The 13,802-nt window shown below is 40.2% G+C and overlaps 1 protein-coding gene across 1 annotated transcript in view; it reads left to right on the plus strand.

The window, feature by feature from the left end:
- Pcca (propionyl-CoA carboxylase subunit alpha) overlaps positions 1 to 13,802 on the plus strand; it is a 281,682-nt gene that overhangs the window by 91,427 nt on the left and 176,453 nt on the right. Inside the window, exons 9-11 of the mRNA XM_075950227.1 lie at positions 2,890 to 2,968; positions 10,405 to 10,507; positions 12,257 to 12,351. Coding sequence (XP_075806342.1) covers positions 2,890 to 2,968; positions 10,405 to 10,507; positions 12,257 to 12,351 — 277 coding nt within the window. The remainder of the gene's footprint in view (positions 1 to 2,889; positions 2,969 to 10,404; positions 10,508 to 12,256; positions 12,352 to 13,802) is intronic.

Raw genomic sequence — 13,802 nt, forward strand, 5'->3', positions numbered from 1 at the left:
TTCTTCTTCTTCTTCTTCTTCTTCTTCTTCTTCTTCTTCCTCTTCCTCTTCCTCTTCCTCCTCCTCCTCCTCCTCCTCCTCCTCCTCCTCCTCCTCCTCCTCCTCCTCCTACTCCTTCTTACCACTTCTAGCTCTAGGCATTGCAAGACTTAGCTTAGCTGGAATGGCTGAATGCATTGAGATGACAGGAGAGGAGCTAGGCTGTTTTTTTTTTTTTATCATCTTATGGAATGGTTTTTTTCATGGGATGATGCCACCTGAAATATAATTGATGGAGGAAGGTCATTGGTTAATTATAATAAAGAAACTGCTTGGCCCTCATAGGTTAAAACATAGGTGGGAGGAGTAAATAGAACAGAATGCTGGGAGGAAGAGGAAGTGAGCTCAGATGCCATGCTTCCCTCTCCCGGGCAGACGCCATGAAGCAAGCTGCCAGGTCAGACATGCTGAATCTTTCCCGGTAAGACTGATGCTACACAGATTATTAGAGATGGGTTGATCGGGATATGAGAATTAGCCTGTAAGGGCTAGAGTTAATGGGCCAAGCAGTGTTTAAAAGAATACAGTTTGTGTGTTGTTATTTTGGGGCATAAGCTTATAATGACTTATCTAGCACCACAAATTAACTGCAAGTCCTTTATATTATTTCAGAGTGTAGCCTAGAGTTAATGTCACCAACTTCTGCCAGTTTTCCCTTTACTTTCCATCATTTTTCCCCAAATTCAATTAATTTTTATTCATGTGTGTGCTTGTGTGAATTTATGTGTGCCATATGTGTGCAAGAGACTTTGGAGACTGGAAGAGGGCGTTGGATTCCCTGGAACTGGAGTTGCGATATTTTGTAGCCTCATGTAGGTTTTGGGAATGGAACCCAGGTCTTCTCAGAAGCCACATGTTCTCAACAGTGGTGTTGGCTCTGCAGCTCCTCCCAATCTTTCCATATTCAACTTTTTATATTTTTATCAGAGACTCTTGATTTCCTGGGTTGCAGGTATTCATAGATCTAACCAGAGAGATCTTTGGATAAGAATGACTTCTCCATCTTATTTTCAAACTCACAAATGACTGCATAGTTGAGGGTCAGTAGTTACCAGCTGAGAAGACTGCAGATTTCACAGTCTTTGGTGACGTGAAGTGGAGGAGGGGTGGAAGGAGAGTGCTCCCTCACCTCTGGTTTCCTGTTGCAAGAAAGATAAGTGTAGATGGAACTGTTAAACATGCTCTTTCGGGGGAGTGGTGATGGGTCATTTGTCTATGAAAAGACTGTAAGTTGTTGTAGATAGGGTTTTGTAGGCATGCCAGTTTTGAGTTTTTACATCACACTTTTTCACTTCTCCAAAGTAGACTTACATTTTTAAAAACTTTTTCTTCGTAGATACTCATGGTGGCTGTAGCACTGAATGAGGCAAGTGCTGGCCTCCCTGCTTGCCTACTGTGAGAGTGACCACCGTGCATGATCCCAGGCAGGGTCCAGCATGCAAACATGAAAACCTTCTTCACTGGCCACCTGTGCCCCTGCTGTAGTCTATACTTCCGCTAAATTGTTTCTGCCATTTCGTGAACCTTTCCTTGTGCCCACACCTATGTTCTGTTTCTGTAGCTCTTACTCCTGAGCATTCAAAGATTGCGGTGTTTCATTGTGTCGCCTGGTGGTCCTTCTGTAGCACTGCCCCCTTTCCCTGCCTTCCTCTGGTCCTTTGCTCTGTAGATTTCCAAGGATGAAATTATCTGGGCCTTTTGATTTTTCCGTCTTGAATTATAAGGCCCAACGCACTGACTTGTGTTGTTTTCAATCTACTGCCCCATATAAGCAGAGCAAAGACATTTTAATGGGTTTAACTATGAAATATGGAAGAAGCAAGTGCCGCTTTAACTAAACCAATGGTGCTGTTTTGTGTGTTGGGGTCAAAGGTCTGTGACATTTGGTCCCTTTCTTCCTTTTCCTGTAAGGGTCCTACAGCTGGAGTTGAATGCTGTAGCAGAATCACAGGCCAGGAAGGGTCCGGTTGGGCTCCCTGACTGCTTCTTTCCTGAGGAAAGACAGCAACAGATGGAACTACTTGTGTGACTGTTTCCACTCAGTTTCCAGAGAATCTTTAAAGAAGGAGACTGACTTTCTTTTGTTGGTTTATTTTTATTTTGAGACAGGATCTGAATACATATCCCTGGCTGTCCTGGAACTCACTCTGTAGACCAGGCAGGCCTTGAACTCACAGAGATCCACCTGCCTCTGCCTCCCTGCAGAGACTGACTTTTGCCTGCATAGTGCAAAAGATTGTGGAATGATAACTTAGGGCTTTCTCTCATGACAACCTGTTGAATGTGTGGAAGTGCGGTAGTAGCGTCTGTCTCCATTGTTAGCATGAACACTGGCTCCTCTGCCTTCCCCTCAGCGCTGTCCTGCCAATTATGCTGATAGCTGCTGCGGGCGTTCTCTGTGACCTCCATGTGGAAATACCCATGGTATTTGTATATGAAAGAGAAATCAATTTGTTATGCATGCAGGTGGCAGAATCACAAATTGTACGTGCACACGTGCACGTGTGTGTGTGTGTTGTGTAAACTGCTTTTATCATTGGCTAGTTCATATTCTATTTCTGATTTTGGAATTGTCTGCCAAGTAATTTGATTTTTTTGTTTTGTTTGTTTGTTTAGCTTTTATTTCATTACTTGGGAAGTATATTTATTGATACAACTGCTATTTTTTTTAAAATGCTCATTCATTTAGATAGTAAGGTCATTACATTGGTAATGTTTCTGTAACTCTGAAGAAAGGAACTTTTAAATAAATTATTGTCGTCTGTGTTACTGAACATGTGGTCAGTTGTCATGTTCATACATCCACATGATCAAAGGCTGAGCATCTGTCTCCTTCTTCCCCGCTGTTAGGCTACCCTGTGATGATCAAGGCCTCAGCAGGTGGCGGTGGGAAAGGCATGCGCATCGCTTGGGATGACGAAGAGACCAGGTGAGACGCTGCCTGAAGTACACTTTTGATGAAAATTGCAGTTACCAGAGTTTTATTAAACTGACAGGTAAACAGAAACCCAACGCATAATGGAGTAATTACAGTGACCATCTAATCTTTACTTCTTGGATAGCAGAGAAATTGATGCTGTGCAGAAATCTTTCTTCTGCATATTTTGAAGATAATTATCCTATTACAGAAAGGTTTTTAAAAGAAAACTATATAGCTCAATAAAAACAATTAAAAAAATAAAAAGACCACAACCGCCCGTGGGTGACAGCATTAAATGCCCCCGGGGAGCCAAGAATGAAATGACGTGAAGTGGGAGTGGGCTGTGCTGAGGAGGCCATGTGTGTGAACTTCTCAAGAATAAAATTAATTTTATTTTATATTGGTAAAGGGTTTTGTTTTTATGATTTTTTTAAAATTTAGAGTTCTTCTGTTTTCTTTCCAGAAATCACTAACATCTGGTCTTATAATTTACAGTGTGGTCTAAAGATTTGAACCAAGTTTATTTAATCCCAATGTATAATTATTTTCAGAATTTTTTTAATGTGGAGGATACTGTTTTATTTCTGAGTTTAAAATTGCTATATGTCTTTTATATATAATGAATTCTTTTATAAATTTATAATTTTTTTTACTAACTTCAAAAGTAAAAATCAAACTGTGTTATATAATAAAGATTTGATTTTCCAAACGCACAGTTGGTTGAGTCTTTTCATGCATCTTCCCAGCAGCTGGGACATCTTCCGTTGTAGCATTTTCCATCTATATTCCTTGTGCTTTGGAAGTCCTTTGCTGAAGAGTTCCTGGAGGGTTATCCTGTCAGAGAACCTCAAGTCTCCAGTGTCTCAGCCATCACAGATGGGGCAGTAAGCTCTGGTGGAGAACTCCCTTGTGTAAATACACAGTGTCATCATGCTGGCTAGGCTGCTGAGCTCACCCTAAACTTGGCCGTTGCAGCGTCTCCCTTTGGACCTTGCCCACAAACTTCTTCACCAGGGCATTGTCATTCCTGACCAATTTTTTCCTTGTCATTCTTACAGAGGTAAATAAATTTTTAGGAAAAGTAATGTATCGGTGACATGAATAGCAGTCAGAAAGGACTGACTAATGCAGCCCAATCTAAAGCCAAGGGAGAGTGGAGAGCTGGCTTGGTCACCGATGTCCTTGTCATGCAATCATGAGGGTCTGAATTGAGAAAGTATCTAGCCATGTGTTAGTTACTTTCTGTTGTTAGAATAAAATTACTTATCAAAGAAAGTGTTTATTTTTGTGTATGGTTTCAGAGGGAGGATCCATTATGGTAAAATTCAAGGGAAATTTGTGAACATAGATGAATAGAGCATGCACATTATTTTATTATTATCAACCTGAAATTTAAAATTTCCTATAGTGTGATAAATTAAAGTAAAATGATATCTGTGGAACTTCCCATTATTAAAAACCATGTGTATCTTTTTACTACATTATGATGTGATAGTTGTTCACTTATGTGAGCGATTAGGAGCCACTGAGGCTTATTGTTTTAAAGATAATTTTTAAATTTATATGCATGTGTGTGAGTTTGCATGCAACACGTACCTACAGGAACCTGTGGAGGCTAGGAAATCTATCACATCCCCTGGAAATGGAGTTACTAATGATTATGTGTATTTGAGGCTGTTTGTTCTTTCCCGCCCACCCAGACCAGAAATAATCACTCAGAAACTATGTTAATTAAACCACTGCTTGGCCAATCACTTAAGCGTATTGCTAGTTAGCTCTTATATATCTTAAATTAACCCATTTCTATTAATCTGTTTATCATCACGTGGCTGTGGCCTACCAGTAAAATTCCGTCTGGCATCCGGTGTCTGATCTCCTGCGGTGGCTCCATGGCTTCTCTCTGACTCTGCCTTCTTTCTCCTAGCATTTAGTTTAGTTTTCCTGCCTAGCTATGTTCTGCCCTGCTATAGGCCCAAGAAGCTTCTTTATTCATTAACCAATAAAAGCAACACATATCTAGAAGAACCTACCTCACCAATTATGAGCTTCCTGACAGGAATTCTGGGAGCCAAACCCAGGTGTTCTATAAGAGCAGGGGGCGCTCTTCTAAGCTATCTCCAGCCCCAAGAACTTATTATTTAATAAGGAACCATGTATGTTATATCTTAAACATTTCAAAGAATATTCTGATGTTTATCTTTCATCATATGCAGTCCTGTTTACTTAAAAATTTACTTGTATTTTTGTTGTTGTTTTTGTTTGCAACAATAGGGATCAAACCCAGTGATCTTCTCACAGTAGGACTGCTCACTACCTTTGAACCACACTCCTGCACTCCCAGTCCACTTGCTATATTTTTATAAGAAAAAGTTTTACTCGGGATGATACTATATTCTTAAGTTCAAATGTTTCTTCTGTTCTGACTTCTTGACCAGCTGAATTGCAGCGTGTGTCACTGTGTTCAGTAATGTCTTATGTTTTCTAGAACATATGTGCTGCGTCATGGATTGAAAGTAGATGGGCAGTCTCATGATGTGGAGCCAGGAAGCCAGTGAGGAGTTGGCTGCAATAACTGTGCTGGAAAACAGGGCTGGTGGCTTTCCCTCCTGTGATAGGGTGGAGGTGGTGAGAAATTGAAGCCAGGTGTGCACACTTGTGCCTATGTCCCCAGTATCTGGGACTCCAAGCAAAGAGTATCTCTACAGATTTGAGGTTGGCTTGGGCTACTTAATGAATTTGAGGCCAGCATGAGCTAAAAAGTAACTAGCCCTGTCTCAAACAACACAAAATACAAAACAAGAGAGCTGCTAACTGATGGGATACAGAGTGGAGTTGGTATAAGATGTGTAGGCACTGGTCTAGAGTTATTTTCTCACCTTTCAGGTTTGGTTTTAGTGTTTGCGTAAATTAAGTGCACACCACACAACTCTGCTTTAATGGAGAATTCTTGGGAAATGCTGAAAGGCAAAGGTCCCAGTGAGAGACTTAGAGTTAGAACAGGTGTGGGCTTCTGTCTTCAGGTGAGTGGGAAAGGAAGAGATGGCTCAGTGGCTACGGACACTAGCTTCTGTTGCTGGGGACCTGGGTTTGGCTTCCAGCATACACAATTAGACCAGTTATTTCAGAGCCAAGTGGAAGTCTTCTCCTCCATGCTGATTCTCTTTTATACTGTGATCTATTGACGATCAGGGGCCCATGCTTCTGAACTCCAGCACAGGGTGTGACTGTGACTGCACGTCCTCTCTAGCTCTCTAGGAAAGGGCGAGGCAGGATACCACTGGAGACACACTGTGTCATCTCTGGACAGAAGGTTTGCTACAGACTGTTTCATTACAGGAAGGGTGGGAAGGGATGCTGGTGACTGCTGAGTTTGGTGAGAGAGGTGTGCTTTGGACCCTGGATTTTGTCTCATTGGTTTTTCCCCTTTTGTATTAGACTTATGTAGCCCCTTCATGGAAGTCTAGCATTTTTAAAAGACAGGGTCTCACTGTGTAGCCCTGGTTGGCCTAGAACTCACTATGGAGACCTGGCCAATTCCAAACTCAGAATGGTTTGTCTCTGCCTCTAAAGTGCTGGAATTAAAGGTGTCTACCACCACTTTAGGCAACTTAATTTTTTTTAAAAGATAACTCTCAGGACTTCATATTTTCTATCAGGCATTTCTCCAGGTGACTTTGGCTGAGTATCATATTCTTTTATGGGGTGTCTTGGCAGTGGGTTTTGATGCCCTGTCTCTGAGTTTAGAGTTTAGTGTTCAGAAGTCACTGTATCTGTTCGTGTGACATCCTCTGGTAGATCTGTTAGTCCTTTCTAGTCAGGTAAGTTTTACTTTTGATGGTCTTGGCTTAAAAGTAAAGTGAAAGATTTTTGTCATTATAGTAGCGGCAAACTGTAAAGTGTTATGCTATTCTCTTTATGAACTATAGTATCTATTCCATCTAATAAAACTTTGGTTGTATGGTACTGAAAACAACAATTTATTGTACTTCCGGTTTCATTTCTGCCCATGTCTGAACATAATTTTCCGAAATCAAATATACAAGGGAAGACTAAGAAAGCTTAAGACCTTTTCTCTGAGGGGGCAGAAAGGGGAGATGTCCCCCAGGTCTGGAAATGTGTCTTCTGGTTCCCTTCTGTGCTATGCATTTCAAGTGCAGACATAAGCACATCAGATAATTACGTTTACCATTAGTAGAAGTACTGTTTTTACACTAAAAGTTAGAAGAGACTGACTTTAATGTTTGATATTCAATGCAAGTATTTAATATGAAGACAGACTTGGTTAGAAGTAAAAGGTAAGTACATTTTATATCCCAAATATATAAGTGAATAGACAAAAATTTTCAGTTACTTTTAGACAAGTTTGAGATGTTTTTTCCTTTGAAATTGTTTACATTTACTTACTTACTTTTGTGTGTGTCTGAGAATGTGCACATGCTATGGTGCATGTGTGCAGGTCACAGGTCAACTTGTGCGCATCTGCACTGTGGGTACTAGGGATCAAATTCAGGTTATTGGTCTTGGTGACAAGTATTCTTACCAGCTGAGCCATCTCACTGAATCCTAAGTCTGAAATCTATTTTATCTATCTATCTGTCTATCTATCTATCTATCTATCTATCTATCTATCTATCTATCTATCTATCTATCCATCTATCTATCATCTATCTATCTGTCTATCTATCTATTATCTATCTATCTATCTATCTATCTATCTATCTATCTATCTATCATGTTACATTTTTAAGGCTTATTTTACATATCAACTACAGTTTCCCTTTGCTTCTGCCCCCATAATGGCCACCTCTATCAAGATATCACTTTCATTGCTCTCTCTCTGTGCCTCCCAATCCCCCATCCCAACCCCTCTCCCCCCACCCCAGTTTACCCAGGAGATCTCGTCTATTTCCCCTTCCCAAGGTGATCCATGTGTCCCTCTTAGGGCCCGCCTCATTGCTTAGCCTCTCTGGGGCTGTGGATTGTAGCCTGGTTATCTTATGCTTTAATTTACATCTAGTACCCACTTATGAGTGAGTACATTCTGTGTTTGTGTATCTGTGTCTGGTTACCTCACTCAGGATGTATTTTTCTAGTTCCATTTGCCTGCAAATTTCATGATGTCATTGTTTTGTACTGCTGAGTTGTACTCCATTGTGTAAATGCACCACATTCTCTTTACCCATTCCTCAGTTCAGGGGAACCTTAGCTTGTTTTCAGGTTCTGGCTATTATGAATAATGCTGCTATGAACATAGTTCAACAAGTGTCCTTGTGGTATGATTGGGCATATCCAAGAGTGGTATTGCTGGATCTTGAGGTAAATTGATTCCCAATTTTCTGAGAAACCGCCATACTGATTTCGGAGTGGCTGTACAAGGTTGCACCCCCACCAGCAGTGGAGGAATGTTCCTCTTACTCTACATCCTCTTTAACATAGGCTGTCATTACAATATTTGATTTTTAGTCATTCTGATAGGTTTGCACTAGTGTCCCAGAATCATTTTGATTTGCATTTTCATGATAGATAAGGATGTTGAACAGTTCTTTAAGTGTATCATGGTTATTTGAGATTATTCTTTTAAAAATTCTGTTTAAATCTGTACCCCATTTTTTAATTGGATTATTGGGTATTTTGATGTCTAGCTTTTTGAGTTCTTTATATATTTTGGAGATTAGCCCTCTCTCAGGTGTGGGGTTGGTAAAGATCTTTTTCCATTCTGTAGGCTGTCATTTTGTCTTATTGACAGTGTCCTTTGCCTTACACAAGCTTCTCAGTTTCACTTATTAATTTATTAATTATTTATCCATTTATTAATTATTGATCTCAGTGTCTGTGCTACTGGTGTTATATTCAGGAATTAGTCTCCTGTGACACTGCATTCAGGATACTTCTGACTTTCTTGTCTGTCAGCTTCAGTATAGCTGGATTTATGTTGAATTTCTTGATTCATTTGGACATGAGTTTTGTGGAGGGCAGTAGATATGGATCTATTACATTCTTCTACACGTTGACATCCAGTAATGCCAGCACCATGTGTTGAAGATGTTTTCTTTTTTCCATTGTATATTTTTAGCTTCTTTGTCAAAAATCAGGTGCTTATAGGTGTGTGGATGTAGTCAGGGTCTTTGATTTGATTTCATTGTTTTATTTGTCTGTTTCCCCCCCCCCAATACTAAACTGTTTTTAATTATTATAGCTCAATAGTAGAGCTTGAAGTCAGGGATGGTGATACCTCTGGAAGTTCCTTTATTGTACAGCATTGTTTTTGCTATCTGGGTTTTTTTGTTTTTCGATATGAAGTTGAGTATTTTTCTTTCGAGTTCTGTGAAGAATTGTGTTAAGATTTTGATAGGTATCGCAATGAATCTATAGATTGCTTTTGGTAAGACTGATATCTTTACTATATTAATCCTATCTATCCAAGAGCATGGGAGAGCTTTCCATTTCCTGATGTCATCTTCAAAGACTTAAAGTTCTTGTCATGCAGGTCTTTCACTTATTTGGTTAGAGTTACTCCCAAGATATTTCAAATGATTATTAGGGCTATTGTAAAGGGTGTTGTTTCTCTAATTTCTCACTGATTTCTCAGCCCATTTATCATTTGTATATAGAACGGCTACTGATTTTTTTTTTAGTTGATATTGTATCCTTCCATGTTACTGAAGGTGTTTATCAGCTATAGGAGTTCCTGGTAGAATTTTTGGTGTTGTTATATGTACTATCATATAATCTGCAAATAGCAAAAGTTTGACTTCTTCCTTTCCAATTCCCACGATCTCCTTTTGTTGTCTTATTGCTTTAGCTAGAACTTCTAGTACTATGTTGAATAGATATGGAGAAGGTGGAACTCTATTGACCTGTGTGGTTTTGGGGAGACAGCTATATTTCTGGACTTTGAAGCAGCCACAGAGCTGAGATTCTCTTTTGTTCCCAGCACTTGTGTGACCAGCTAGGCCCTTCCACTTTAATGTGTATGGATACTTTGCCTGCATGCATGTTTATGTGCATGGATACTTTGCCTGCATGTTTATACCCCACATTCATGCAGTGCCTGTGGACAGCAGAAGAAGGCATCAGATTTCTCAGAACTGGAGTTATCAGCTGCCATGTAGGTAGTGAGAGTGGACCATGGTCTTTATGAAGAGTAACTGGTGCTCTTAATTGCTGAGTGGTCTGCCTCTCCAACATTGCTAGTGTGTTTAATGGTTTATGAAAGAAGAACTGTATTCTTGTTTCCATGGAAAATATGTGATGATCAGGTCATTAAATAAGGAGCCCAAGGTCACAGAGCTGTAAGTGGAAGTTGTCACCCAGGCTCGTTTAGGTCTCTGTATGTCCAGTGAATCTGTTCCCACTTTGTTCTGAGTTAAGATGAAGCAAATACTGTTTTCTGTAGGGAAGACTATCTTTGATTTGCTATTCTAATTATTCTTTTTGTTCCACAGGGATGGTTTTAGGTTTTCATCCCAGGAAGCTGCTTCTAGTTTTGGCGATGATAGACTACTGATAGAAAAATTTATTGATAATCCTCGTCATATAGAAATCCAGGTTGGTACTATTCTAGATACCTTCTAATGATTGAGACTATGTTTATGCTAGGATGCTGGAATGGTTTTGGTCTGGACTGAAATGATATAGAACTCACCCCCAAAACACAACTGTCTAAAGCAAGTGAACAAGGCTAAATACATTCTACTATGGAATCATCCAGTCTCTTCCAAGATGGAGGCATTTTAAAAAAGGAATAATATAGCCGGGCAGGACAGGCTCCAAAGCTACAGAGAAACACTGTCTCGAAAAAAAAAAATATATGCACAAGATCTCTCAGGAAACACGGGCATCTGAAGAGCAAGTGGAGTAAGTGGGTTCCTAGCCCCTTGAGGAACTAGTGGTGTGGCCGTATCCCATTCAGTACATTATAGTCCAAGTTTAAAATAGCTCACCAAGGTAAGGGTTGTCTTTCCCATGTACATGTGCTTTTTCATGTTTCCCAGTATATCATTTCATGTTTTTTTAAATGCTTGATAAATTCCCCAAGCTTTTAATTTTGACTTTGTATGTATGGACATCTTGCCAGCACATATGTCTGTGTGCACCGCTTGCGTGCCAGATTCCTTACACTATATAGAACTAGAGAAAACAAACACTTGATTCTGTATTTGAGTCTTTTTTTTTTTAACGGTTTCAAGTGCTTTTTGAGATTCTTGGTTATTCTGGCTTTATTTCTTGGAGACTAAATGTACTTTTACTTTCTTGCCAACTGAGTTTAAATAAAGAGGCTGAGAGTTATTTTCAGGAACTAAAATATTTTTAGATGTACCTCATGTAGCTACCTTGGAGTCTTAGAAGTAAGATGCCAATCTCTTGGCATCTGATGCCTCTAAATTGTTCCTTTATTAATTGAAATGATTTTGAGCTTAGAAAGGCTTTATTCCCTAAAAATGTACCAGCCATATAGCCGCTGTTTATTGTATCCCTAACTCTCCCTGTTGTAAGTATGATTTTTTTTCACCAGCTATGTAAAGCATTAGATGCCTGCTTGTGCTGGCTCTCTGTAATGCACGGATAAAGAGAACAGCAGAAAAGGTTGCGCCAAGGCTGGATAGCTGCTTGGTGGTAAAATTAGTGACTCAGTGCTTCCAAAACAAGTCTGTGAACCAAAAATGCGTGTTCAGAAATATCCGAACACCTCTGAATGACTCATCTTCAGCTGGGTGTCGTGTTTCCCCAGGGCCCCTTTATTTCTTCCTGTCACAGATGGAACACATCACAGTGTGCTATGGACTCGCTCCCAGCCACTTCTGTTTCTGGTTCCCTCTAATAAAATAAGCCGCGCTAAAGTTATCTGCGTACAAACAACAGCATATTGGCGATAGATTCACAACCTATCACTTCCTGACTAACAGAAATTTGATAAGAAGCACAGCTGACAGGCTTGTGAGATGACGGGAGTCACTGCTCCAGTGGTGACCAGAAGGCATGGCCCAGGCAGCACTGACATTTCTTTGCCTTCACAGTCGCTCCTGACCTTTTAGCCATTGTTAAGTGATACTCATATGCCCATCTGTGTGCTCAAAAGGCAGCATGACCATCTTTCTCCTCAGATATTTTTGCTAATAATATTTTGCTGTATTCTATAATTAAAAATATTTTTCTCCTGTTAATATCTGCCTGATGTGTGTTTTGGAAGCTACATGTATTCTCTGAGGTCTGGCTATTAAAAATCAAAAGAAGTTACATGGGGCAGCATTAAGTGGAACACACTAACTGGGGTTTCTCAAGAGCTACCGCTCTCAGGTTCTAGGTGACAAACACGGCAATGCCCTGTGGCTCAATGAAAGGGAATGCTCGATCCAGAGAAGAAACCAGAAGGTGGTAGAGGAAGCTCCAAGGTAAGAGTCGCCTCAAGGGCACCCAAGAAACTACCTGCTTTTAAACATTTTCTAGATAAAATATAAACGTTACTGATGACTGTTTCTGTTAACGATTCAGAATATGTTATTGATCCCCTCAGTACTCAGTGCCTAAAAATGAGAAAACCCTTGAAAAAGGAGCAGGTTTTCCTTAGAAGTGAAAATGGGATAGTCAGCATCTGTGGCTTGTTTAGTTCAGGGCTGTGCAGAGCCTGCAGCTGTTCTTGGGACGCCCAGAATAGACGTGCTCCTCATGTTAAGGAAACGTTAATAAAGTTGGTCCTGTGCTTTCCCGCTGCGGAAGCACTTCTGGACACAACCCTCGAGAATTCCTCGATTCTTCAGAGCTCCTCCGGTGGCTCTCAGCAGCTGCAACAGGTTTGTGAGGCGGCTTCCTGGAGCTTCCTCTTGCAGCTGATAGTAGTTGGTGTTTGTGTATCCTGGTATTCCCATTGTTCTAAAACTCCCCAGGTAACAGTGAAGATGGTAGCAATACTTGGGAGGCAGAGGCAGGTGGATCTCTGAATATGAGGTCAACCTGGTCTACATATATTTCAGAATCAGACTGGTCTACATAGAAAGTTCTAGGCCATCCAGAGCTACAACAGCAAGACTTTGTCTCAAAAAAAAAAGAAAGAAAGAAAGAAAGAAAGAGAAAAAGCTAAGTAAAAATATTCCCAATTGAAGCTAGGCACGGTGAAGCATACTTACAGCTTTTATGGTGACCTTCCTGCCTCCACCTCTGAGCTGCTAAGGCTGGAGGCAGGAAGGTCACCATGAATTCAAGGCCAGCGTGTGCAACGTAGTGGGCACTAGGACTGCCATAGGGTATGTTGCAAGACCTTGTCCCAAAAATTATAATCAGGCAACCCCCCAAAACTGAAAAGCAATACCCAGTTGAATGTATGCAGTTGTTTTGAATTGCCAAGCACTAAAATATATATCCAATTTCAACTTTAATCTTTAAAACCAACGTACTTTAATATGATATGTGTGTAGTCTCTCAAGAGTATATGTGACTATGGGTAAAATTTAAATTACAGGGCAAAATTAATTCCTATTTTTAGCTATATTAGTTAAAAATGTGGGGTAGGATGGTGGTCTTAAAACATGGTACATAATCCTTTGACATTGCAGTCATTTAGTGTTGGGGGTGTCTACATCATGACTCTTGATTCTGCGTCCTGTGTCAGTATAACCAATAAAATACATAGAAATTTTGCTGGTATTAGGCAAAGTTTATGGTATAGGAAAGGATAAGACCAGAAAGGGCAAAACTGAGTAACTTTATCAGTGGTTTTCCAGATTTCTCTATGCCTGTATTTATTAGGACACTGCAGAACTATATTTATAATAAGAAAGACCTTAACACCTGAAGCCATTGAATAATCCCAGCATCACCTACAGGGAATGATAGAAAGTAATTTGCC

The sequence above is a fragment of the Microtus pennsylvanicus genome, chromosome 15 (assembly GCF_037038515.1).
Source record: "Microtus pennsylvanicus isolate mMicPen1 chromosome 15, mMicPen1.hap1, whole genome shotgun sequence".
Lineage (NCBI taxonomy): Eukaryota > Metazoa > Chordata > Mammalia > Rodentia > Cricetidae > Microtus > Microtus pennsylvanicus.